This window comes from Anas acuta, chromosome 1 (assembly GCF_963932015.1).
Source record: "Anas acuta chromosome 1, bAnaAcu1.1, whole genome shotgun sequence".
NCBI lineage: Eukaryota > Metazoa > Chordata > Aves > Anseriformes > Anatidae > Anas > Anas acuta.
In genome coordinates, this window is record NC_088979.1 from 70,040,888 (window position 1) to 70,061,385 (window position 20,498).

General features: G+C 48.5%; 1 protein-coding gene across 1 annotated transcript; it reads left to right on the plus strand.

The window, feature by feature from the left end:
- Positions 1 to 3,802: 3,802 nt before the first annotated feature.
- SHOX (SHOX homeobox) lies at positions 3,803 to 20,155 on the plus strand. The gene is made up of 5 exons (XM_068681785.1): positions 3,803 to 4,994; positions 7,767 to 7,975; positions 12,197 to 12,254; positions 12,344 to 12,432; positions 13,306 to 20,155. The coding sequence occupies exons 1-5, from the start codon at positions 4,721 to 4,723 to the stop codon at positions 13,549 to 13,551; spliced, it is 876 nt and encodes a 291-aa protein (XP_068537886.1). The 5' UTR covers positions 3,803 to 4,720; the 3' UTR covers positions 13,552 to 20,155.
- Positions 20,156 to 20,498: the final 343 nt, after the last annotated feature.

Genomic DNA, 20,498 nt, shown 5'->3' on the forward strand with positions numbered 1-20,498 from the left:
CACTGAAGCTACCAAAAAAAAAAAAAAAAAAAAAAAAAGATCTAATATAAAAATGTATTCTTCCCAATGCGTTTCCCTCCTGTGGGCCATTTTACGGCCCCCAAATAAATCTTTAAGGTTTCAGGGAGGAAAAAAAAAAAGCCCACTGATGACGGAAAAACAAGTCCTGCCATGATAATGTCCTTTATTAATATTATAGATGTGTAGTGTGCTGGAAGGATCAATCATATCCATTCACAATCAGGATTAAGAGAGCCTATTTTAATGAAAATCTATTAGTCTCTCATTTGAGACACGGATGTTGCTTAAATCAATAAACAGCATAAAAGAGAATACGACGCAGGTTTCTAAATTAAAAAAAATCCCATCTATGAAATGTGTTAAGACGTCTGTAAAATCCTGAAACCCTCGATCGATACTTATAAATATTTAATGTTTTTTTTTTTTTTTTTTTTTTTAAATACACAAATTGAAAACCATTAACACTGCATCCATTCTTATTATTAAAACAAATTGTCCTTGGAATTATGTGCTGTGGAAATGGAGCCAGATTGAAAGGGCATCCTCTGAAATATGTTTACTCGCTTTCATGTAAACCAATAAAAATCTGCAGGAGTCTGTAGCATGAGCAGAAAGGTTTGATGTACAATGTCCATGATTACAGTCTCTGAATTAATCACGGGAGAGGGGGAGAGGGGGGGAGAGAGAGGGTTGGCGATGGAGAGAGAGGACTCCGTTATCTACTCAAATCTTGCTCCTCGGGTCAACGCTTATTAAAGCGTGAATTAAGACGATGATTTTTCTGTTTGCTTATTTGCCCCATTTCGCCCAAAATAAGCTGAAGCGGGGGGAGGGAGGGAGGGAGGAAATTGGTCTCGCTCTACGTCATCCCGTGAGTCAATGTACAAATGTAAATTCCTCTTATAAATATGAAATCCAATCCTTCGCCTTGGAAATGCTTAAAGCCTATGCAACGCTCCAACTCATTCACAATTATTCCTCTCGTTTAATTCGGAGAAAGCCCCCGATGGTCAAGAGGTCCCTCTGCGAGCGGAACGGAGAATAACAAAACTATTGATATTACGAGGAAAAAGATAATAATAATTAAAAAAACGCTCTTCTGTGGTACCTGGTCCGGAGCTGTTCCCCGGCAGGGCGAGGTTTCCCTGCTCACACTGCCAGCTTTATGGCCCCTCGGGCTCCTGCCCCGTGCGCTCCTGGCGCCGCTTTTCCCGCATCTCGCACCCAGGGGGGAGCCGCACGCCCGGCGCCGTGCGGGGCCCCGGGACGGCCACCGGGGGGGTGACTATGCGGGGGGGAGGGGGGGGGGGGGCGGCTTAGAGGGGGTCCTCAAACCCTTGGGGAAGGCACGGGGGTAGTTGAGGAGAGGGAGAAGGGGTGGAGGGGTGCTTCGCCCTGCGGGAGGAGATGGGGGGGGTCCTGCCTCATGTCCCGGGGAGGGATGAAGGGAGAGGGGGCTTTAGGGGCGCGGCCCCCCCGCAGGTGACCCGGGGGCCGGGCAGCCCGTGGAGATGCTGCCTGGTCCTGCAGGGGATGGGGGACGGGGAGAGGAGGGGGAGCTTGTGCCAAGCCGGGGGGGCGGGGTGCAGAGCGGGCCGGGGGCGCCGGGGAGTTGTCAGTTTTGCGACAGGGTCCCGGGAGCCCCGTGCCTGCGAGGGAACGGGGTTTGGACGGGAGCTCGCTCCCTCCCTCCCTTCTTTCCCCCTCCCTCCCTCTCTCCCTCCCTCCTCCCTCTGCCCATCCCTCCTCCCCAGCCCGTTATCAGGCGCAGCAATGAGCGCAACTCCCCGCCGGATGCGCGGCCAAAGTTTGCAGCGGGGACGGGCAGAAGCGCCCCCCACCTTTGCCCGCACCCTCACCCCCTGCCCTCTCTGGCCGCCCGGCTGCTGGCTACGAGGGGGGCCGGGGGCGCTCCCCGCACCCCCCCACTCCCCGCAGCCCCCTGGGCCGGGCCGAGCCCCTCATCCCCGCGACCCCCTCGGGGCGGCGGCCGGATCCCCGGGGAGGGTTACGATTTGCACCGCTATTTTTTTTTTAGTTCCCCCCCCCCCTTTTTTTTTTCCCCTTTCCCTTTCCGGTGCTTTGTTTCGCTTTTTTTGCTTTCGGAGCCATCTGAGGCAAGTTCCCCCCGACCCCGGGCTCCCTGCCCGGCCGGGGGCTTTGCCGTTCCCGGTGGCTGCCCTGGGGTCCAGCAGCCCCTCGAGGGCACAGGGACACGGGGGCCTTTGGGGAGTGGGGGGGCAAACGGCTCTCCCAACCGGGTGGGGAAGGAAAGTGGAACGGGGAGCGGGGGTTGTGTTGTGTTTTTTTTTTTTTTTTTTGGAGGGGGGGGGTCTTGGGTTCGCCCCGGTCCCCGGGGGCAGCAGCCCCGGGGGCGGCGGGAGGGGTCGGGGGGGAGCACGGGAGGGGGTGGGGGGTCGGGGGGTGCGAGCCCCAGCGGCTCCGAGAGGGGGGGAAGAGGGGCCGGGACTGTCTGTCTGTCCTTCCCCCGCTGGCTGGAGGAGCTGCGGAGGGGCTGAGAGAGGAGGGGGGGAGTCGATCCCGGCCGGGAAAGTTTTCCCGGCGGCGGGGTCAGTGCGTCTGGGTGTCAGTCCGTCTGTCCGTGCGTGCCCCTGTCCCCGGCCGCCCGGCCTTACACACGCTCACACGCAGGCAGGCACATGATAACACGATAGAGGCAGAAGCATCTTGTCTTTTTTTTTTTTTTTTTTTCTTTTTTTTTAAGATATACATCGCTTCCACGTCTATCGCTTGCCTTTATTATTTATGTGGTGCCGTGTGATATACATTAGAGCCTCGGATTTGATTGGCGTTTGCGATGACAAGACCTGTTTGTTAAGTTGTAAGGCTTCCTCGGCTCCCTCACTTGTTAAATGAACTCCGGAGGAAGGATGCCACCGAGACACAACAATATAATAAATGTCAGGGATATCCGCAGGGCCGAGATCAAATGATCAATCCTTGTCCCCTAGATAATCATTTTAAATTCGCACAGGGGGAGATTGATTTTTTAAAGCCCTTTATTAATTGCTTCCTCGATTATTATTTTTCCCCCTCCTCCTGTGGAGGTGTTAACTCTGGTGCTGGGGGCACCTTTGGCTTAATTAAACGTATTTTTAGGGTTTTGGCGTTCGGCTAATTTTCAGAGCAGTCGCACGCTCCCCTAAAAAAAAAGAAACAATGGCCCCTCGCTCGGGCAAGAAGCCTCCTTTGGCTGCAATTGAGAGCAGAGGGCGGCGTGATTACGGGCTCCGATTATCGCAAAGTCGAGGCGAGGAACTGCCACGGGAATGAGGAGGAAGTCAAAAGCTAAACGAATAGAGGACCAAATTCCGCCAAACGCCGAACCCGCCGCCTTACAACCCCGCGAGAAGAGGGGGAAATAAAATAGACAGAAAGTCAGCTCCGCATGCGGCTCGAGCACGGGCGGAGAGGTGCTAGGAATGCCATCGCCGTTATCTGGAGATTAATTTCAAGCAGCTATTCAGGCGCACAAAGTAATAATTCTTAATCCGGGGCTACACCAAAGCTAACGGCAGCCTAGCAAGACCAAGGCGGGGAAATTAGTGCCGAGTCCTATCTTAAATCCAGCCGGCTGTGTTTCGTTAGAAAGAAAGGGGAAAAAAAAAAAAAAAAAGGAAAAGAAAAGACAGACGATGTAATGCTCTATCTGTCGAGTACAAACTCCCGTGCTAACAAATTACTCCTGCGCTGCACGCAGCAGGGCAGCTCTCCAGCCAAAGACGCGTTTCAGACCGTGATTTCCCCCATCGGTATCTCCAGCCAACGTACGAGCAGCAAGCACGAAAACGGACCCCGCGGTGCTCCCCCGCAGCTGGCGAGCCCCCCGCCCCACGCCCCCTCCGAGCCCCCCGAACAGGACCCCGGGGGCTCCTCGCCTCTCCCTTCCCCGCAGCCCCCGGCCCCCTCCGCGCACCCAGCCCGGGCCGCCACAGGCAGCGCTTTGCAAAGAGCAATTTTTTTGGGGGGGGTCGCCGATCATTCCGACCGCTCGGTTAAGCCAAATTAGCTGAGCAGCGAAGCCGGTCGGATTTGGAGGGATCGCAACAAAACGCACGTCTGCAGCTTTTTGTTCGTTACCTTTTTATTGAACAATCATTTTCCTTTCCTCTCGGTAGCGACACACTTAATGGCAGGAGCACAGTTATTTGGTTAGCTGGGTCCGCTTTTACTCACAGTGTTGCCGCGCACAGGATGTCCTTACAGTCAATTAAGTCTTCCTCGACTTTCATTTCTGCAGCCCCTTTACGGAATGCAGACCCCGATTTTTATGTTTTGCTCCTTTTCCCCTCCCTTTTATTCCTCTCTCTCCCTCTCCCTCTCCCCCTCTTTTTTCGCTCTCGCCTCTTTGCCTCCCCAAACCGAGGTGCGGAGATGCCAAACAGTGATGAAATGAAAAGAAAGCCAATTGCTGGACTGAGGTGGGGGAGATAGCTGCTAGGAGTCCGCCTGCGACTATGGAGCAGGCAGTAATTGCTGGAGACAGGGAGAGCTGGGGGTTGGGCTGAGGTAGCCATGTATAAATAGTGTGATCTCAAATTGAAAGGCATAAATAACAGCAGGAGTGATCTAACCCTATACAGCCCATCTTCTACGTGCAAAAACAGCGTGCGGAGAGGACGGCCACATCTCCTACTGAAAACAAGTGGATCTCTGTGGATAAGATCACCGGGCAGCCATGGAAGAACTTACAGCTTTTGTATCCAAATCTTTTGACCAGAAAAGCAAAGAGAGCAGCAGCGGCAGTGGCAGCAGCAACAAGAAGGAGACGATCACGTACAGGGAAGTTTTGGAGAGTGGGTTGGCTCGCTCCAGGGAGCTTGGAAACTCTGACTCTAACCTGCAGGACATGACCGAGAGCAGCAACCACTGCCCGGTGCACCTTTTCAAAGACCACGTAGAGAGCGACAAGGACAAACTGAAGGAGTTCGCCGCGGGCAGGACGGCCGAAGGTAAGAGCGGGGCCGGCCGCCCTCCGCCCCGGCCCCCTCCCCGGCCGCCCCCGGCGCTGCGCAGCGGGTCCGAGCCCCGAGCCCGGCATTGCGGGGCTTTGCGGGCAGCCCCCCGGCCCCTGCCCTCCGTAGGCACTTAGCAGCACCCGGCCGTGCGTGTGCAAGGCGCACCCCGGCGTGCAAAAGGAGCCGCAGCCTCGGGCCTCCCCCCCCCTCCCCGCTCCCCGCCGCCCCCCGGCCCGCAGCCGGTGCGGTGCTCTGGGGGATCTCTCGCACGGGGGAAGGGGGCAGACGTTTTTAGGTTTTATTTATTTTTATTATTATTATTATTTTTTGCCGGTCCGCGCCTTTCGGGACGAGGTCTGCCTCCGCAAACCTGCTCTTCCTGCTTCCGGGAGGCTGCCTCTCCTCCTGGGGGGGAGGCCGATGTGCGGGGGGCTCCCCGCGACCCCCGTGCTCCGAGCCCCGGGCAGCAACCCGGGCCGGGCCGAGCCGAGCCGGGCCGGGCCGGGACGAGGCGGAGCCTCCCCAAAAAGGGGCCCAGGGGGCCCAGCCCGCCCCTCTCACCTGGGCCGGGGGGCGGCCCGGAGGGGCTCGGAGCGGCGGCCCCGCTGCTGGCAGGAGGGAGGTGAAATAAAAGGCGATTTTCCAGCAGGGTGGCTCAGCACCGTGCCCAGGCTCGCGGGGAAAGGGGAGCACCAAAGGGCGGGGGGGATGAGAAAGTTGAGAAAGTGTCTCCAGGCGAGTTGGACAGGTGGACCTGCCTGGGGAGCTACTGGCCAGCTCGGGGTAATAAAAAGCGGTTAATAGGTTGGGGAACAACAGCCAGCCTTTCAGCTGTTTCCTCCCGTTTGATCTTGTTTAATAATAACGTTGGGTGAACGGCGATTTAATTTACAGCCCCGACGCTTGTGCAATATCCTTCTCCCTTCCACCCCCTCCCCAAATGGAAGGACCGGGTGCGATAGCACGGTCGGGTACCCGCATTTCTGCGCAAGCCGCTTCCACGCAGCCCTGCTGCTTGCGCTGCCCGGGTCGCGGGCTTGCAGAGCGAGAGGGATCAGCGGGGAGGAATTATCCGCACGGAAGATATTTAAAAAAAAAAAAAAAAAAAAAAAAAAAAAAACAGGGTACGATCCAGGAAAAAAATAATCTTAGAAAAAAAAAAAAAAGGAGAAAAAAAAAGCGAACGAACGAAAAAAATATCTCTCTGCTACTCCCCTTTTTCTCCGTGTATCGAAATTCTGGCTTGTATGTTTAGCTAATCTAATCTATGGAGAGGGGCTGGGGGTGGGGATGGAAGGGAGGAGTTGGAAAGAACTGAGATGCTTGTGACAGTTTAAATTCATGCCAGGTTTCAGTCTAATTTCAACTGATTCCAGCGTGTGATTTCAGTCCCACCGATATGCTAGTTAATATTTTATACCTATCACGGACATGCTGTAGCCCCGTATCTCCGAAAGGAGACAGGGCTTTTGAACGCGGCTAATTTTCCCTAGGCATTTGCTGGGTTAGTCCCCTCGTCTTTTAACAGGGGTTCCCCTTACGGGAGAAGCGCGAAAAAAATGCCATTAAAAACAAGCAGCCAGCACCCCTCGGGAGGCCGGACCCGTCCCAAAGTTTTAGGCAGGCGACCGCTAGCCCGCAGCCGGGGAGCCCGGAGGAGTGGTTACTGTCGGGGACAGTTTGCATTTCAGAAGTCAACACGAGCTTAGTCATATGAATTTCGGAATGCCTCCGATTATATAGGCTTAGATATACGTGCATGCGCAGAGATGTGTGTAGATAAAACACGTATGCATGTGGTGAGGAGGGAGAACGAGACTGAAATCGGCACCGTCTGCGGATGCGGCTGTCCCGGCCCGCGGAGGGGAAGCGGGACAAAATCCCGGGACCCCGCCGGTGCCCTGCTCCCGTTCCGCTAACCGGGCTGAACGGGGGCAGTGCTTTAGGCCGCTGGGCAAAGTAGGGAGGAAGGAAACGAAAGCAAGACGCCCCCAAAAGCACACGCTTAGGCAAGAAAGGGAAATCGCTTTCCCTCACTGGCACCCCAGTCCTGCTCCCCTCTGTCCCGGACACTCATGCCCAGGCGGCTGTCCTCATCTCCATCCATCCCCGAGCCCCCCATTAGGGCTGGGGGTGTTTGGAGGGGTTGGAGGCACCCTCGGTCCTTGAGCCCGCTGCCCCCCGACGGGCCGTGCGGCTGCTGGGTGCTTGGACCCGGGGGAAAGGGGTGATAACGGGAAGGGGGACGGGAGAGGACGCTCTCGGTCCCAGGCCCACGGAAAGTTTATTGTACGAGGCAAACATTTTCAGCCCAGCTTCACCATGACCCCAGCGGGGAGCTTCTTACACAACCTTGTTTATTTCGAGAGAAAACAGCAGCGGAGAAACCCCCTTCCCCCGCCACGGGGTACCGGCGGTTCTCCTGACAGCCCCTTCCCCGGCCTGTCCCTGCAAGCAACATAAAGTGAAAATAATAATAATTATAATAATAATATCTACATTTTTATTTTATTTTATTATATTATATTTTTTTTTTCTGCCGGGGAACCGGCCGTGCTAAGCCCGACCCGGTGCTCCCCGGCCCTGCCCCGACGGCGCGGCCCGGCTCCGGGCTGCCCGGGCCCCCGGTGCCCAGCGGTGCCCCCACGGGCTGAGCTGAATTTGGGGAAGCGGTGGGGGGGGGGAGCGGCCGTGTGCTGCGAGAGAAACTTGGGAGCGGTGCTGCGGGGAGGCTCAGTGTCGTTTTCCCCTTCCCCCTCCCGGCAGGGATCTACGAGTGCAAAGAGAAGAGGGAAGACGTGAAGTCAGAAGATGAAGATGGACAGACCAAGCTCAAACAAAGGAGAAGCAGAACCAATTTCACACTAGAGCAGCTGAATGAGCTGGAAAGACTTTTTGATGAGACTCACTATCCGGATGCCTTCATGAGGGAGGAACTAAGCCAGAGGCTGGGACTGTCTGAAGCTAGGGTTCAGGTAAGAGAAAGGCTCTGTTCCTGGAAACGTCCTCACCTCACCTCCTCCCTGCCAGCGGATCCTAGCGCAGTGCCCCGTTTCATCCCAAGCGGGGAGGTGAAGGCAGAGACGACACGTGTGATGGGGAAGCTGTTTGCGATGCCGGTGTACCTGTCCTGCCACACAATAAGGCTGCTCCGAGGGCGTCTGCCCGGTCCTTGCAATGCCTAGGAAGGTGGTTTGATTTTTATTTTCGGGGTGGTGGTGATGACGAGTCTCTAACAACTGTGCGATTTGCCTTTTTAAATTTTATTTTATTTATTATCGTATTTTTCCTTGCAAACGTGTCATTAACTCTCCCTTAATCCTCATTTCTTCTCGCCTTTCATTTTATGGAGCCGTTTGTATAAAAAAAAAAGGGGGGGGGGTGCAGAAAACAATCGCCGTGCATAAGGCTAGACGGTTCGGGTGCTCGGGGACGGGATTAGCCAGAGCCGGGGGAAAGGTGCCCCCTCTGCTTCGCACAGCAAGCGTATGAATGCATGGCACCCCATCTGCCGGAGTCTCCCCCCGGCCCTCCCATCCCGCTTCAGATGCAGCTAAATACCAATTAGCCTTCTAAACCCTGAAAATAGGTCCGGCTTGCTGTATTTCTGGGGCCATCGGAGCCGTCTGCTTCGGTGGCTTCGCATCGATTGTTTTTAAACTCGATTTGCGGTTTGCTGCAGGGGGAAAATACACCCCCTCCCCAAACCTGAAGCCAACTAGGGAACACATCCCCAAAACAGATGTCTCATAAAACAAACAAACAAAATAACCCAACACCCTAGAAATAATTATTATAATCAACCTGTGGCTCTCTGAGCAGGCCCGCAGAGCAGGAGAAACCTGCAGGAACCCCCTTGCTGGGTTAGGACTCGATGCTTGGCCTCAGAGACCCCAAAGCAAACCAAAATCCAGCCAGAAAAAGAAGTCACCAAAGACCAAAGCAGCCTGGAGGCGATGGATGCGTGTGCACAGTTGACGCCTGGGCGCCTGCGTGCCCATAGGTGCCCATAGGTGCCCGTGGGGGCATCGCCGGCCGCACCCCGCCTCCCGTAGGGTCCCCGCGGTACTTTTGGAAGGCAGCCGGTGCTCCCCGATCCTGGCGGGCAGAGGAGGGGGGCGAGGGGCTGCTTCTTCCCGTGAGAGCCACGGGGGGAAGCCGAGGGGCAGGAGACGACTCCTCCGGACCCCTCAGCACGCCTCCGTCTGAGCGAGTGAGCGAGCGAGCAGCTCGCTCCAAACAGCTGCCTCCCGGAGGCATTTCCCGAAATAAATAACGTAGCCGGGTTGTTTTCTTTCTTCTTCGTCTTCTTTTTTATTATTTTACTTTTTAAAGGCTATTTTCAGCTCCTGCCTCTCTCGGTATAAGCGAGCAGGGTAGGGGATGGTGCCGGGCACTCGCCTTAGAGAGGGATGCTGGCAGGGGATATTGCAGGGGTTCAGAGTGCTGCTGGCCTGCACTCTCCCGGAAGATTGATCTAAGCACACCATATAAATTAATGAAAAGATTAAACTTTTGCTGAAGGGGACATCAACTCTTATGTCATCTTCCCAGATCTTCTTACTTGGGCTCTGTAATATCTTTCCAAGGCCTTGATGTACTGTTTCTATAAAAATAAATTACTTGTAATTGAATTCTGCACTCTTTCTTTCAAGTACTTTATTACTGAGCAGCACCTTAACAGGATGTTCATAGTTGCAGGAAAATTGGTGCTTCAAGTGCTTACAGATCTCAAAACAGCACACCAAAAAAAGAGAGAGAGAGAAAAGCGCTACTGATTCCAGTGGAGAATATGAGCGAGACAAATATCATCTAGACAAATATCATCTATATAATCATCTTACAAAAGAGGTTTGCACAAATGAAAATACTAGAAATAAAAGAAACATCAAGAGGGAAAAGAGGAGAAATAGATAATTAATTAGGAAATAAACTGAGAGCTTGAGATCCATGAAGAAATGGAAATGGAAAAAAAAGCAGAAGGGGAGGGAAAAAAGAGGAAGATTTTTTTTTTTAATACTTTCAGAATTGTTCCCTAATTCCTATCTGAAGCGCTTGTCCCTTGCTGTTAAAGGATATAGTTTCAATTTAGTGTGGAAATTTGCTGTAAATAAATTGAAGCTCCTATGGTAGCTAGTCCTTATTAACCTTTTATTTTTAGTGTTGTACTGGAAACTCATATCACCCAGCTGTCAGGGTTATAATTGAAAGTTATGAGACCATAGTGAGGAGCAGGCAGTAATTCAATTACAACAAATATCTTTGGGTTTATGGTGCAGGGCTAAATTAAATGTCATTATTCACTGTCTCTAATGGAAATCAAAAGGAAATCAGATTAGAGCATTTGTGAAAGAAATCACTGAGTGATCCTTAATGAAGAAATAACTGTCTAAAACAGTGTACTGTGCTTTACTTAGCATATTCATGACTAATTGGAATTGATCGTGAATCACACCAAGCCTGATTTATTATCGCTTAACGCAGTGGCTAATTCATCACTTTTATTCCTCATAACCTTATTTTTTCATAGCTAAAGGGAAAGGGCACTTCGTTTTCCAGATTTAAATATAATTTCTGTTTGAAAGATGTTCTGATTTGCAAGAGAAGTTGTTTAAACGCTGCTTAAATTCCTCCTGACAATTTATACTCCTTTGGAGAGGGAGAGAGAGAGCAAGGGGGGCTGGAGGGGGTGGCGTGCGGGGGGAAACACACACGAGGAGATTTCCTGCAAGGATTTACAACTGTAAAAAAAAAAATGCATTATTGTCGCAACCGCCCGATGATATTTTGCGTGCTTATCTAAAAATCCCCAGCAGCCCGACTTAAAGGCAGCGACGCTGCCGGTGCGCTGCGGCACGAGACGCAGCCGGTGCGGTGCGTGTCAGGATGCGGAGGGGGCAGCCAGGGCTGCGGCGGCAGATGCAGGCTTGTCGCGGGGGGGGCTGTGTCGGCGACAGGCGACAGCGGACAGTCCGCAGCGCCCCGCAGCGCCCCGCAGCCGCCCGATCTCCCCGGGCCACCCCGGGCAGGAAAAATGGTGCTGGAAATCAGAGAAGGCCAATTCCTACTTAAGAAAATCACTGAGGTACCCGAGGTAATTAATGCCTTTGGAAGCCTTTCTTTGCACTAATTACTCCGTTGTAAATGACCATCATTAAGGCAATTGAAGAAAGCTTGAAGGGAAAATTTGATGTAGGAAGTGCAGTTAGTATTAATTAACCGTATGATCTCTTGGCAAGTGCGAGAACATCAAAGGTGGAAGGTGTTTACTTAGCTCCAAGATTTTATCAGCCGTGAAAGTCAATGTTTGTCCACAAGCGGTGGCTTTGGTGTGCGGATCAGGGGCCGCGCAACATTTCGGTCCGTGCCTCTGACGGTCCCCTTGGGGAGAGTCGCTAAACCGAGCACCTCGGGAAAGTGACCAACATCAGAAATGCCCTCGGAAAAGTCGCGGTGGCGACTGGAGGTCCTGCGCTTTTTCGAGTCAGGGAGCCCAGAATTAGGGCAGGGTTACTGGTTTGCAGGCGTTTCTCGGGCAGGGGCATACGTACTTCACTGAATCTCTGTCCGGGAGGACGTTGCTCTTCTTTGCTACAGAAGCGAGGTTTCTTTCACTCTAACGTTTTGGGGAACGGGAGTGACTCAGCCCCTTTGTTCAGCTCGGTGTCTCGCATCTACTCTGAGGTCTCGGGCATTCCCACGCCCGGCCCCGTCTTTTAGGGGCCAGACCCCACGCTGGCTGTTGCCTGGACGCTGAGGTGCAATGGGATCGGATACCGTGTCGCCCGTGGGCTTGGAGTGGGAAGATTTAGGGATCTGCCAGCGCAGCCCCCTGCTCCGGGCAGGGGGCGCAGGGACAGCCGCAGCTCTCCCCGGCTCCTGTCAGCCTGGCCCGGGGGGGGCTCAGTGCGAAGCCCCTGGGTCCCCAAACTGCGAGGCAGCTTCTCTCCTCCTGGATTCTCCCCCCAAAAGCGTGACCCCCACCCCGCAGGCAGAGGGGCTGCCCCCCGGGCTGCACTGTGCCCCCGGGGACGGAGCTGAGCGGAGCTGCGCGGAGCCTCCCGGCCCGGCTCGGCTCCCCCCTCCGGCCCCGAAGCTAATCCGCTTTCTTAGCAGCTGCCCCAGTCTACCTCCAATTTCTTTTCTTTTCTTTTTTTTTTTTTTTTTTTGGTTTTGTTTTCCTTTTCTTTTTACAGGTGTGGTTCCAGAACAGGAGAGCAAAGTGCCGAAAGCAGGAAAACCAGATGCACAAAGGTGGGCAGGGGGCGCGGGCCAGCAGGGGGGCGGCGGGCACGGACCTCGGGGCACCCTTATTGCTCACCCGGCTCCGTCTCTCCCCGCAGGTGTGATCCTGGGGACCGCCAGCCATTTAGACGCCTGCAGAGTGGCCCCGTACGTGAATATGGGAGCCCTGAGGATGCCTTTCCAACAGGTAGTTAGCTCCGCTTCTCTTTCCCTCTCCCCTCCACCTCCCCCCCCTCCCGGCGAGCTCCGACCCCCTTTTCGTTTGCACGGGAGGAAGCCGGACACGTTTACAAGTGCCGTTTATACACAAGTTGGCACGTTTTAAAAACAGCCCGTAAAAAAACTTGGCGAAGGAGCCCCCGCCCGGCTGCCGGCGGCTCAGCGCCCCTCGGGCCCCGGGGAGGGGGCTCTGAGACGCCCCGCGGGGGCACAGGGGGGCGAGGGGGGCTTGCGTGTGGGGGAAACCCGGCCCCTGGCAGCCGGTTCTTGTCGCTGCTCCCCCCTCTTCTTCCTTTTTTTTTTTTTTTGGTCAATTAATCGGGGAATCGATTTTCCCGGCCCGAAGGGACCCTCCGCCACCTACTCCTTCTCGGAGACACGTGGAGCTGACAGATTAATTGTATTGATTTTTAAAAGACATATTTGGACCAAAATAATTAAATACATAAATAAACTTCCCCCCCACACACCCCTCCACACCCCCCAAACTCCCCGGAGCTGAAATCTCTCAGTCAACCCAGCGTGTTTGCTCAGGTCGAGGGCTCTCCAAAGCAAACACCGCCCTGGCAGAAAGGCGGCGAGTTTTTTAAGCTGGGTTTAAAACAAACAGAAGGAAAAAGGACAGAAAAAAGAGAAAGAAAAGAAGAAAAGGGAGGGGGGGGGGGGAGCAATAAGTTGTGTAGCAGTTGCAGCGCGGGTTTGTCCTTCGATTCGCGGTGCCATGGCGGGGTTGTGGAGTGGGTTTATCCTTTGACTTGCGGTGTCCGGGCGGGGCGTGGGGTGGGCTTGTCCCTGGATGTGCCGTGCCGTGCCGTGACGCCGTGTCTCTCCTGCTGCCCAGGTCCAGGCGCAGCTGCAGCTGGAGGGGGTGGCCCACGCACACCCGCACCTGCACCCGCACCTGGCGGCCCACGCGCCCTACCTGATGTTCCCGCCGCCGCCCTTCGGGCTGCCCATCGCCTCCCTGGCCGAGTCCGCCTCCGCCGCCGCCGTGGTGGCCGCCGCCGCCAAGAGCAACAGCAAGAACTCCAGCATCGCCGACCTGCGGCTCAAGGCCCGCAAGCACGCCGAGGCCCTGGGGCTCTGACACGCTTCGGCCCCGGCCCCCCCCCCCGCTCACACACACACACACACACACACACACACACACAGCCCCTTACTCGACCCCCCACACCCCTCCCATCGCCCCCTACCCCGGGCCGCCTCGCCTCCACCTCTCAGTGTTTTTTAATTTTTATTTTTTTTTTGTCCTCTTTGATTTGATTTGTTTCTTTTTGGTTTATTTCCCCTCGCTTTTTTTTTTTTTTTTTTTGATTTTTTTTTCCCAGTACTTTCCGGCAGCCTTCTCCCGCTGCTCTCCCCTCGCCTCATCCCGCCTAGCAGAGACTTCGTGGCCGGGGGGAGCCGGGGCGAAGACGGCGACCGTTGGAGGCCGTTGGTTGCCGTTGGGAGGCGTTGGCGGCCGTTGGTTGCCGTTGGCGGCCGTTAGCAGCCGTTGGGAGCCGTTGGTGGCCGTTGGCGCGTGGGGAAACTCTCCCGGCCCCGGGTCCCCGGGCACACTCACACACACGCACGCACACACACACAAACACAAACCAGAGACTTTGAAGAGGAGAAAGTAGGTGGGAGGACAGACAGACAGACAGACAGAGAGGAGGGAAAGAGGAGAGAGAAAAACAAAACACCGCCACCACCACCACAACAGAGAAGGAAACGATCTCTAAATTATGTTAATCTGTGAACATTGGGGACCTTTGGATATTTTTTTTTTGACCCTGGCAAAAGTGATCGCTCCAGCGTAACGTCATCCGCTGCTGTCAGTTTTGCTACCTTGTGCATGTGTCTAACTAAACACGTTTTGAGGATCAAAAGTATATTAGAACAAAACTAAACAAAACAAATAATAATAATAATAAATAATAAATCCTTGGGGCTGGTCTCCATTAAAGATGACATTTCTTTGTTGCCAACAGTATTATTTCACTGCCATGAATCTCTTCCATCACTGAGGAGCTGCTGCTGCAGAACTGGTTTGAATTTAAATGTGGAATTTCAGATCTGAGGCAAGGCAGTTTTTTTCCTTTCTTTCCTATAAAAAAAACAGCAATAACAGAAAAATATGTGTCTCAAATGGCTATGTCCTTTGAAAGGAAAAAAAAAAAGAGAGAGAGACTAGAATTTACTAATCTTTAATAATAACTTGAAAGATGGGAACACTAAGAAATGCACCTGTTTTGCCAGAATCACCTGAACTCAAAGAGATGTGTTGTGCCATAGAAACAGGTCAATTTTTCTATTTTTCTTTTTTCCAAATGTCTGGATCATTGAATTGAAATCTTGCTGTTTTACAGGATGTAGAAAGAATGACTTATACAACAAAGATGGACATATGGTTTTAAGGCATAATACTGATGCAGTGTTAATTTTAGTGAAATGCAATTAAGTGCAGTAAAGTGCAATACTGTAAATATTATAGATTAAAAAGAAATAGCCGTACTTATTCTGTTAATAACCGATTCTGCAAGAACCATAACTTAAGTCCTTTATGCTCAGACTGGTGCATTGCAGTTCTTTGCCAAAATGACGGTCTGAGTCCTCTATGGATGGATAAAGTTATATGTATCACGTATGGGAAAAAGTAGATGCCATGATTTCTAGTTGAGTCAACGTGCCATATTTCTGGGAAGTAAGCTGAAAAGTCTGTATGACATTTTTTTTTTGCAATCATTTAAAAAGTAAAGAGAAAAAAACACACAAACAACAACCCACAGAAGTGTTTTGTAGAGGTGGACAAGTTTGATATTTGGCCATTTTAAATTTTGCCTGTGATTTAGTTACCAAGTCTAAAGGTAATGCTTAAACAAACTATTATAAATGCAGAAATGATGGGGACGATGAAAATCCTTTAAATTTTGTTACCAAAGTGTCTGGGTTTATTGGCCCTCTCTCTTTCCTCCATATTTCTACTTTTTATGCTGTTCACCTCTAATGAGTTTATTATAATTTTTTTTTTTTTTTTTTTTTTTTTTTTTTGGGGGGGGAGTAGTGAGGGGAAAGAGGAAGGTGCAAATGTTGGTCTTTTCTACATCTAACAAGACGGCTATTTGTTGCCTTTGCTATCAAGGCCTGCATTCATGGAAGGTTATCCTCTCAACAGTACTATTAAGCATGCTTTTTATGTCTCTTTTAACAAATCGCTACTAGTTTTGGCTTTTGCTGATGTTTATCGAATCCAAATATTACTGTAGGACAAAAAATCAAACTGTAGAAAAATTTTAGACACTTGTCTCTTTTTTTTTTTTTTTTCTCTTTCAAGTTTTGATATTTTCTAGCAAGCAAAATTTCTGAAATGTCAAGGTTGTGCCATTTCCCTTCTATTTATGATGTGAGAAGTAGTTATATTTTGGATTAACAAGAGCTGAGAATTGTTACCTGTCTTTTCTACCTCTCTGTGAAAGCCCTGTACCTTTTTAAACTAAGGCCAATATATTAAGATAGTATTACTTGTTGCTGAGAACTATGGACAAAAATCTCAAGCAATTAACATTTTCTTATTGAAAGAAAGCATTACCTAGAAAGGAAAACATTATTCATGATGATGTATGATTTTGTGGCTAAAGTAAGAAATATTCAGAATGGTTCCAGCACTTCTAACGTGCACATATTAAAAATGATAAACATTAACATAGAGATGTTTTAGGCTACCAGAAGTAATTTGTTGTGCTCAATACCTACAGCCACTGAAGGAGAATTTGATACAAATTGTTCAATACTGAAGGCAAGGGAGTTTTTGATTCGGTGATATGCTAGTTATCTCTACCTGTGATCCAACTATTCCCCTTTCAAGTCCTCTTGATAGTTTGTGAGGGGCTTGTGTTATTCTTCAGTCCCGTGCAGGAATTTCACAAACCAGTGGGTTTCAACCCTAAATAATTCTACAGGATGAACTTATTTGACGTGATAGGTTTGGGGTCTGAATTTTTTTTTGGATGTTTTCAAATGAGGCTGCCCAACGCTCCCGATCTCACAACATTGCAGGATGCATGTGCTGTATACATCCCTCTCACATTGGCAGGTATAACTGCTCCACTATTGCTATTTTACTAGGTACCGACACAGCAAAAGTGGTTTTAGGTTTCTCTCAGAAATTTTAATGCATATTTTCTTTCTTGTATTCAAAAAACATTGGTAATACAAATGCAGTTCCCTGCTAGCTTAAAATAAGGATGGTAGTGTAGCATACTTATTTACAGAAAGAAAAATTTTTACAGAATGAAACATTTTTACAGTTTCTCTGGATTACTAGGACCTTTTAATGGCTGTCCCAAGGGCAGTCTTGCTCTCCATAGCAGAAGGGAGGAAGATGGCAAGAGTTATCAGTTTATCCTGTTTTGAAGGAGGTACCATAGATCGTCCTGGGGAAAGGGTCTGGACATCGCTGAGAATCTGCCAAGGTACTTTGTGCTGCTCTTGCATTTCATTTAACATGAAAGGAAATTGAAAGGTGCACTGAGCAAGGGCTGTAGCCAAAACCGGTTCTGCTTTGTTTATTTCTAGAATGGGTCAGTTGCATCAGTGGTCGTATAAAAACTTTGCCTTGCTTTGGATGGCTTCTTCTTGCCATCCTCATGTTACTGGAAAGAAATGAGGAGTCCTACTTGTGCTACAGTGTTATGGGCTGTACTTTTCACTGAGTGCAAGTCACTGTGGCTCTGTTTGCCCTGTGGAGCTCCAGTGATCCATACGAACTGAGAATCTGGACTGAAGTGTCTACTCTGTCACAGTTATCATGTGTTCTTTCCTTTGCCCCCTTTTTTTTTTTTTAATAATTATTATTTTTTCTTCAGGAGATTGAAGATAAGATAGCCAGGGTCCCAAGGTGCTTATTAAAGTTTAAAGTATTGTAACTGCGTTAGATTTTTAAGCATGTCAAACCTCATTTATGGTCCGTCATCATCCAACAGGATCTTTGCATTATCTTTCATGGAGAAACATGAGTTTTCCAAGACCATGAAAACAGCAGGCACTGGGCAGAATTCCTTTGGAGCAGGCCTTTGTTTAATGTGTGTGGATTGCTAAAGAATCTTCCTCAAATGTTTGGTCCGGTATTTTGAAAAAATAACTTGAATGATTGCCAAATGAATAATGCTGTTTACAAACAAGCCTATAGAAAAAGCTTTGTGCATTACATGGGTCCTTTTATAATGAAAAAAAAAACACCATCCTATGATCTTTTTTTTTGAACTGTCAAATAAGCTTAAGTATTTCATCCATTTGTATCAAAAGAGAAAGTAGACTCCATGGTTCATTTTTATTGACTTGGAAATGTGTGAAAAAAATTATACTGGATTTTTTTTTTTTTTGCTTAGTAGGGTCATATAGATGTAGTGACATTTTGGTTAATATCATAATACTTAGCACTTATATAATGTTTATTTGCAAAGCACTGTATAAATGTTTATTATTTAATCTCACCCATTATGAAGTAGGTAAGAATTATTATCCCCATTTTTGTAGAAATTAAGGTATATAAATCAAAGACCAGTTTCCATCACCCATAGACAGCACCGAGTATTTTGACTTGTGATTTTGTAATGTAGCAGCATCCCCCAGATCATAATCTGAGAAAAAGTTCATGGTGCCAGTCACCTTTCAAAACCGTGAGTAGCAGAGGCGCAGCTCCAAGGCATTTGAACACCATACCTGACTTTATCAGAAGTCTGAAAGGGAACATTGAGTATGATTTATAGTGGCAGTGTGTTCTCCACAGAACAGAAGTTACTGCCTGATCCTCTGACCTTGGACATCAGTGGGAGTTTTGTTTGTGACTCAGCGGGGCCAAGTTGTGACAGTGCTAAAGCTAGAGCTGAAAATCAGAATTCCCAACAGCATGCACAAATTGCTAGAAAACCCCAAATTTCCAGCTTCCCTTACCATAAATTTTTCAAAAAGACCAACTGTACTGATGTCAATTCTTTGCATGCTTTACCTGCTATATCTTTTAGTCCTGTGTTTGCCTATAAAATAATAATAAGACATGATTTGGATTGACATAACATTGACATGTTGGGACTGTTGACTCAAATACAGTAGTAGTACTGTAGTCCTACAGAAATTCAGATCTCTAAGGCAAGTGCAGGTTATGATTTTTTTTTTTTTTTTTTTTTTAGTGACAAAAATATGCATGCTTACTGCTCTTTTAAATGTGTTAGGCAAAATAAATTGTTTATTTGTTTTCAAACAGATTTTTTTTTTGAGACATTCTTTGGCATTCTTTGGCAGGCTTTTTACCCCTTCAGTTTGAGAACAAATTTTGAAGTATGGAAAAGATAGATTACAAGTCTTTCTTAGAAATGTGTTTATTTTTGTAATGTCTAACATCTAATGATTCAGGTGACATCCTTGGAATTGCTAATGGTACTCAACTCTATAAATTGCACACAACCAATATGGTTGGAAATTTTGTTGTGTTTAAGAAGGATTATCAAAGAGTCCCACTTCTCATCTGTGAGCAGCCTACTGACCCCACTGTGGTGTTTTTTCCCCCTGATATGTCAGAGTTCCCATGGTTAGCAAGTTTCAAAAGAGCTGTGGCTAACATGGTCACTTGAAAACTTCTACTGGTTGCAGTAAGATTTGGTAGACCTGGAGAAGGCCTGGTATTGGAAACAGTAAAAAGAAATGCGGTGTGCTGCAGAGTGTGATCTCTCCTTAAGAGAATAATTGAGCCTTTTGCTTTATGACTCATGCTGTTTGTAAAATTACATCTCTAAGCTGCATCTTCTTTAAAAGGTGCACCATGGGTCTTATTGATGTAACCCAGTGGCTGTTATTATATTGGTTATTTTTGTTAATTGGCCTTTCTAGCTAGATCAGTGAAAGGCCATAGGCTTTGGCGTTTGAGGCATTCTTCAAAAGGGGTATGATACCAGGTATACCTCAAATTTTGTTTGTCTGTTAGACAGATTTGATGCTAACAGTTGGTGCCTAATTTTAGTAAATCAGCCTAGAAATTTGCTGATTTCCAATAAACAATTGAAACTTGATGCAGTTCATACACCTTATATTGAAAATTGATATTTAACTAAAATCAGTTGAAGAATGTAGAAAATATCAGATTTTGAAGCTGAAGATATTTATTGAAAGGCAATACTTTCATGAATCTAGGCTTATGGTATGTATTAATTACATCAAAGACAGGCAAATATCTCTGTTCCTTTGTATTAATGTATGTGGATGTTTTATTTATTGTTTTGTTTGAAAATTTCTAAATGTGTATTATTTTAATTATGTTGAGTGTAAATTTGACAATGCTTTGCATTTATTTTTATATTTTTTAAACCTGTTGCTTTTGCGAAACTATGAGCAGCCAGTGAAATTTGCAGTACCATTGCGTTGTTTTGGTTGTGTACACATAGTGTGTCTGAGTTTACAGACATTTCAGGGATTACTAAAATGAAAAAAAGTATTCCAAAACCAACTCGTCTTAAAAGTTTGTACCCCTTTGCTATTGTGGAAGAGAAAAACAAACAAACAAACAACTTTTTAAGGTTTCAGTTATGCCAGCATGCTCCTACATGAATTCACCAGACATGTTGAGTTCCAGTTTCAGAGTGTATTATGTTGAATCACATGATATGAATGTACATCTTGTAAAAGTGAGATATGAATAAACTTATAAATATTTGTAATCATGTGTTAAAGAATACCCCAAAAATATTACCAAATGGTCTATAAGTACTAAGGTATTTTCCCCTGTTAAAGCAGAACTTTTCTGTATTTAACACTTTAATGCTTTTTATTTATTTATTTATTTTTAAACATCATACTCCCTTTCTTCTTGCAAGGAATGAATGCAGTGCATTTTAATCTGTAGTTGTAGTTCTTACAGATCTATCACTGGCTCCAAAGTTAGTATTACAGAGCAAGTTATAGCTTAGTGAAGATTAATGAGAACCTAGACTCTTGCATCCCATCTATGAATAATTATTTTATTTTATTTTATTTTATTTTATTTTATTTTATTTTATTTTA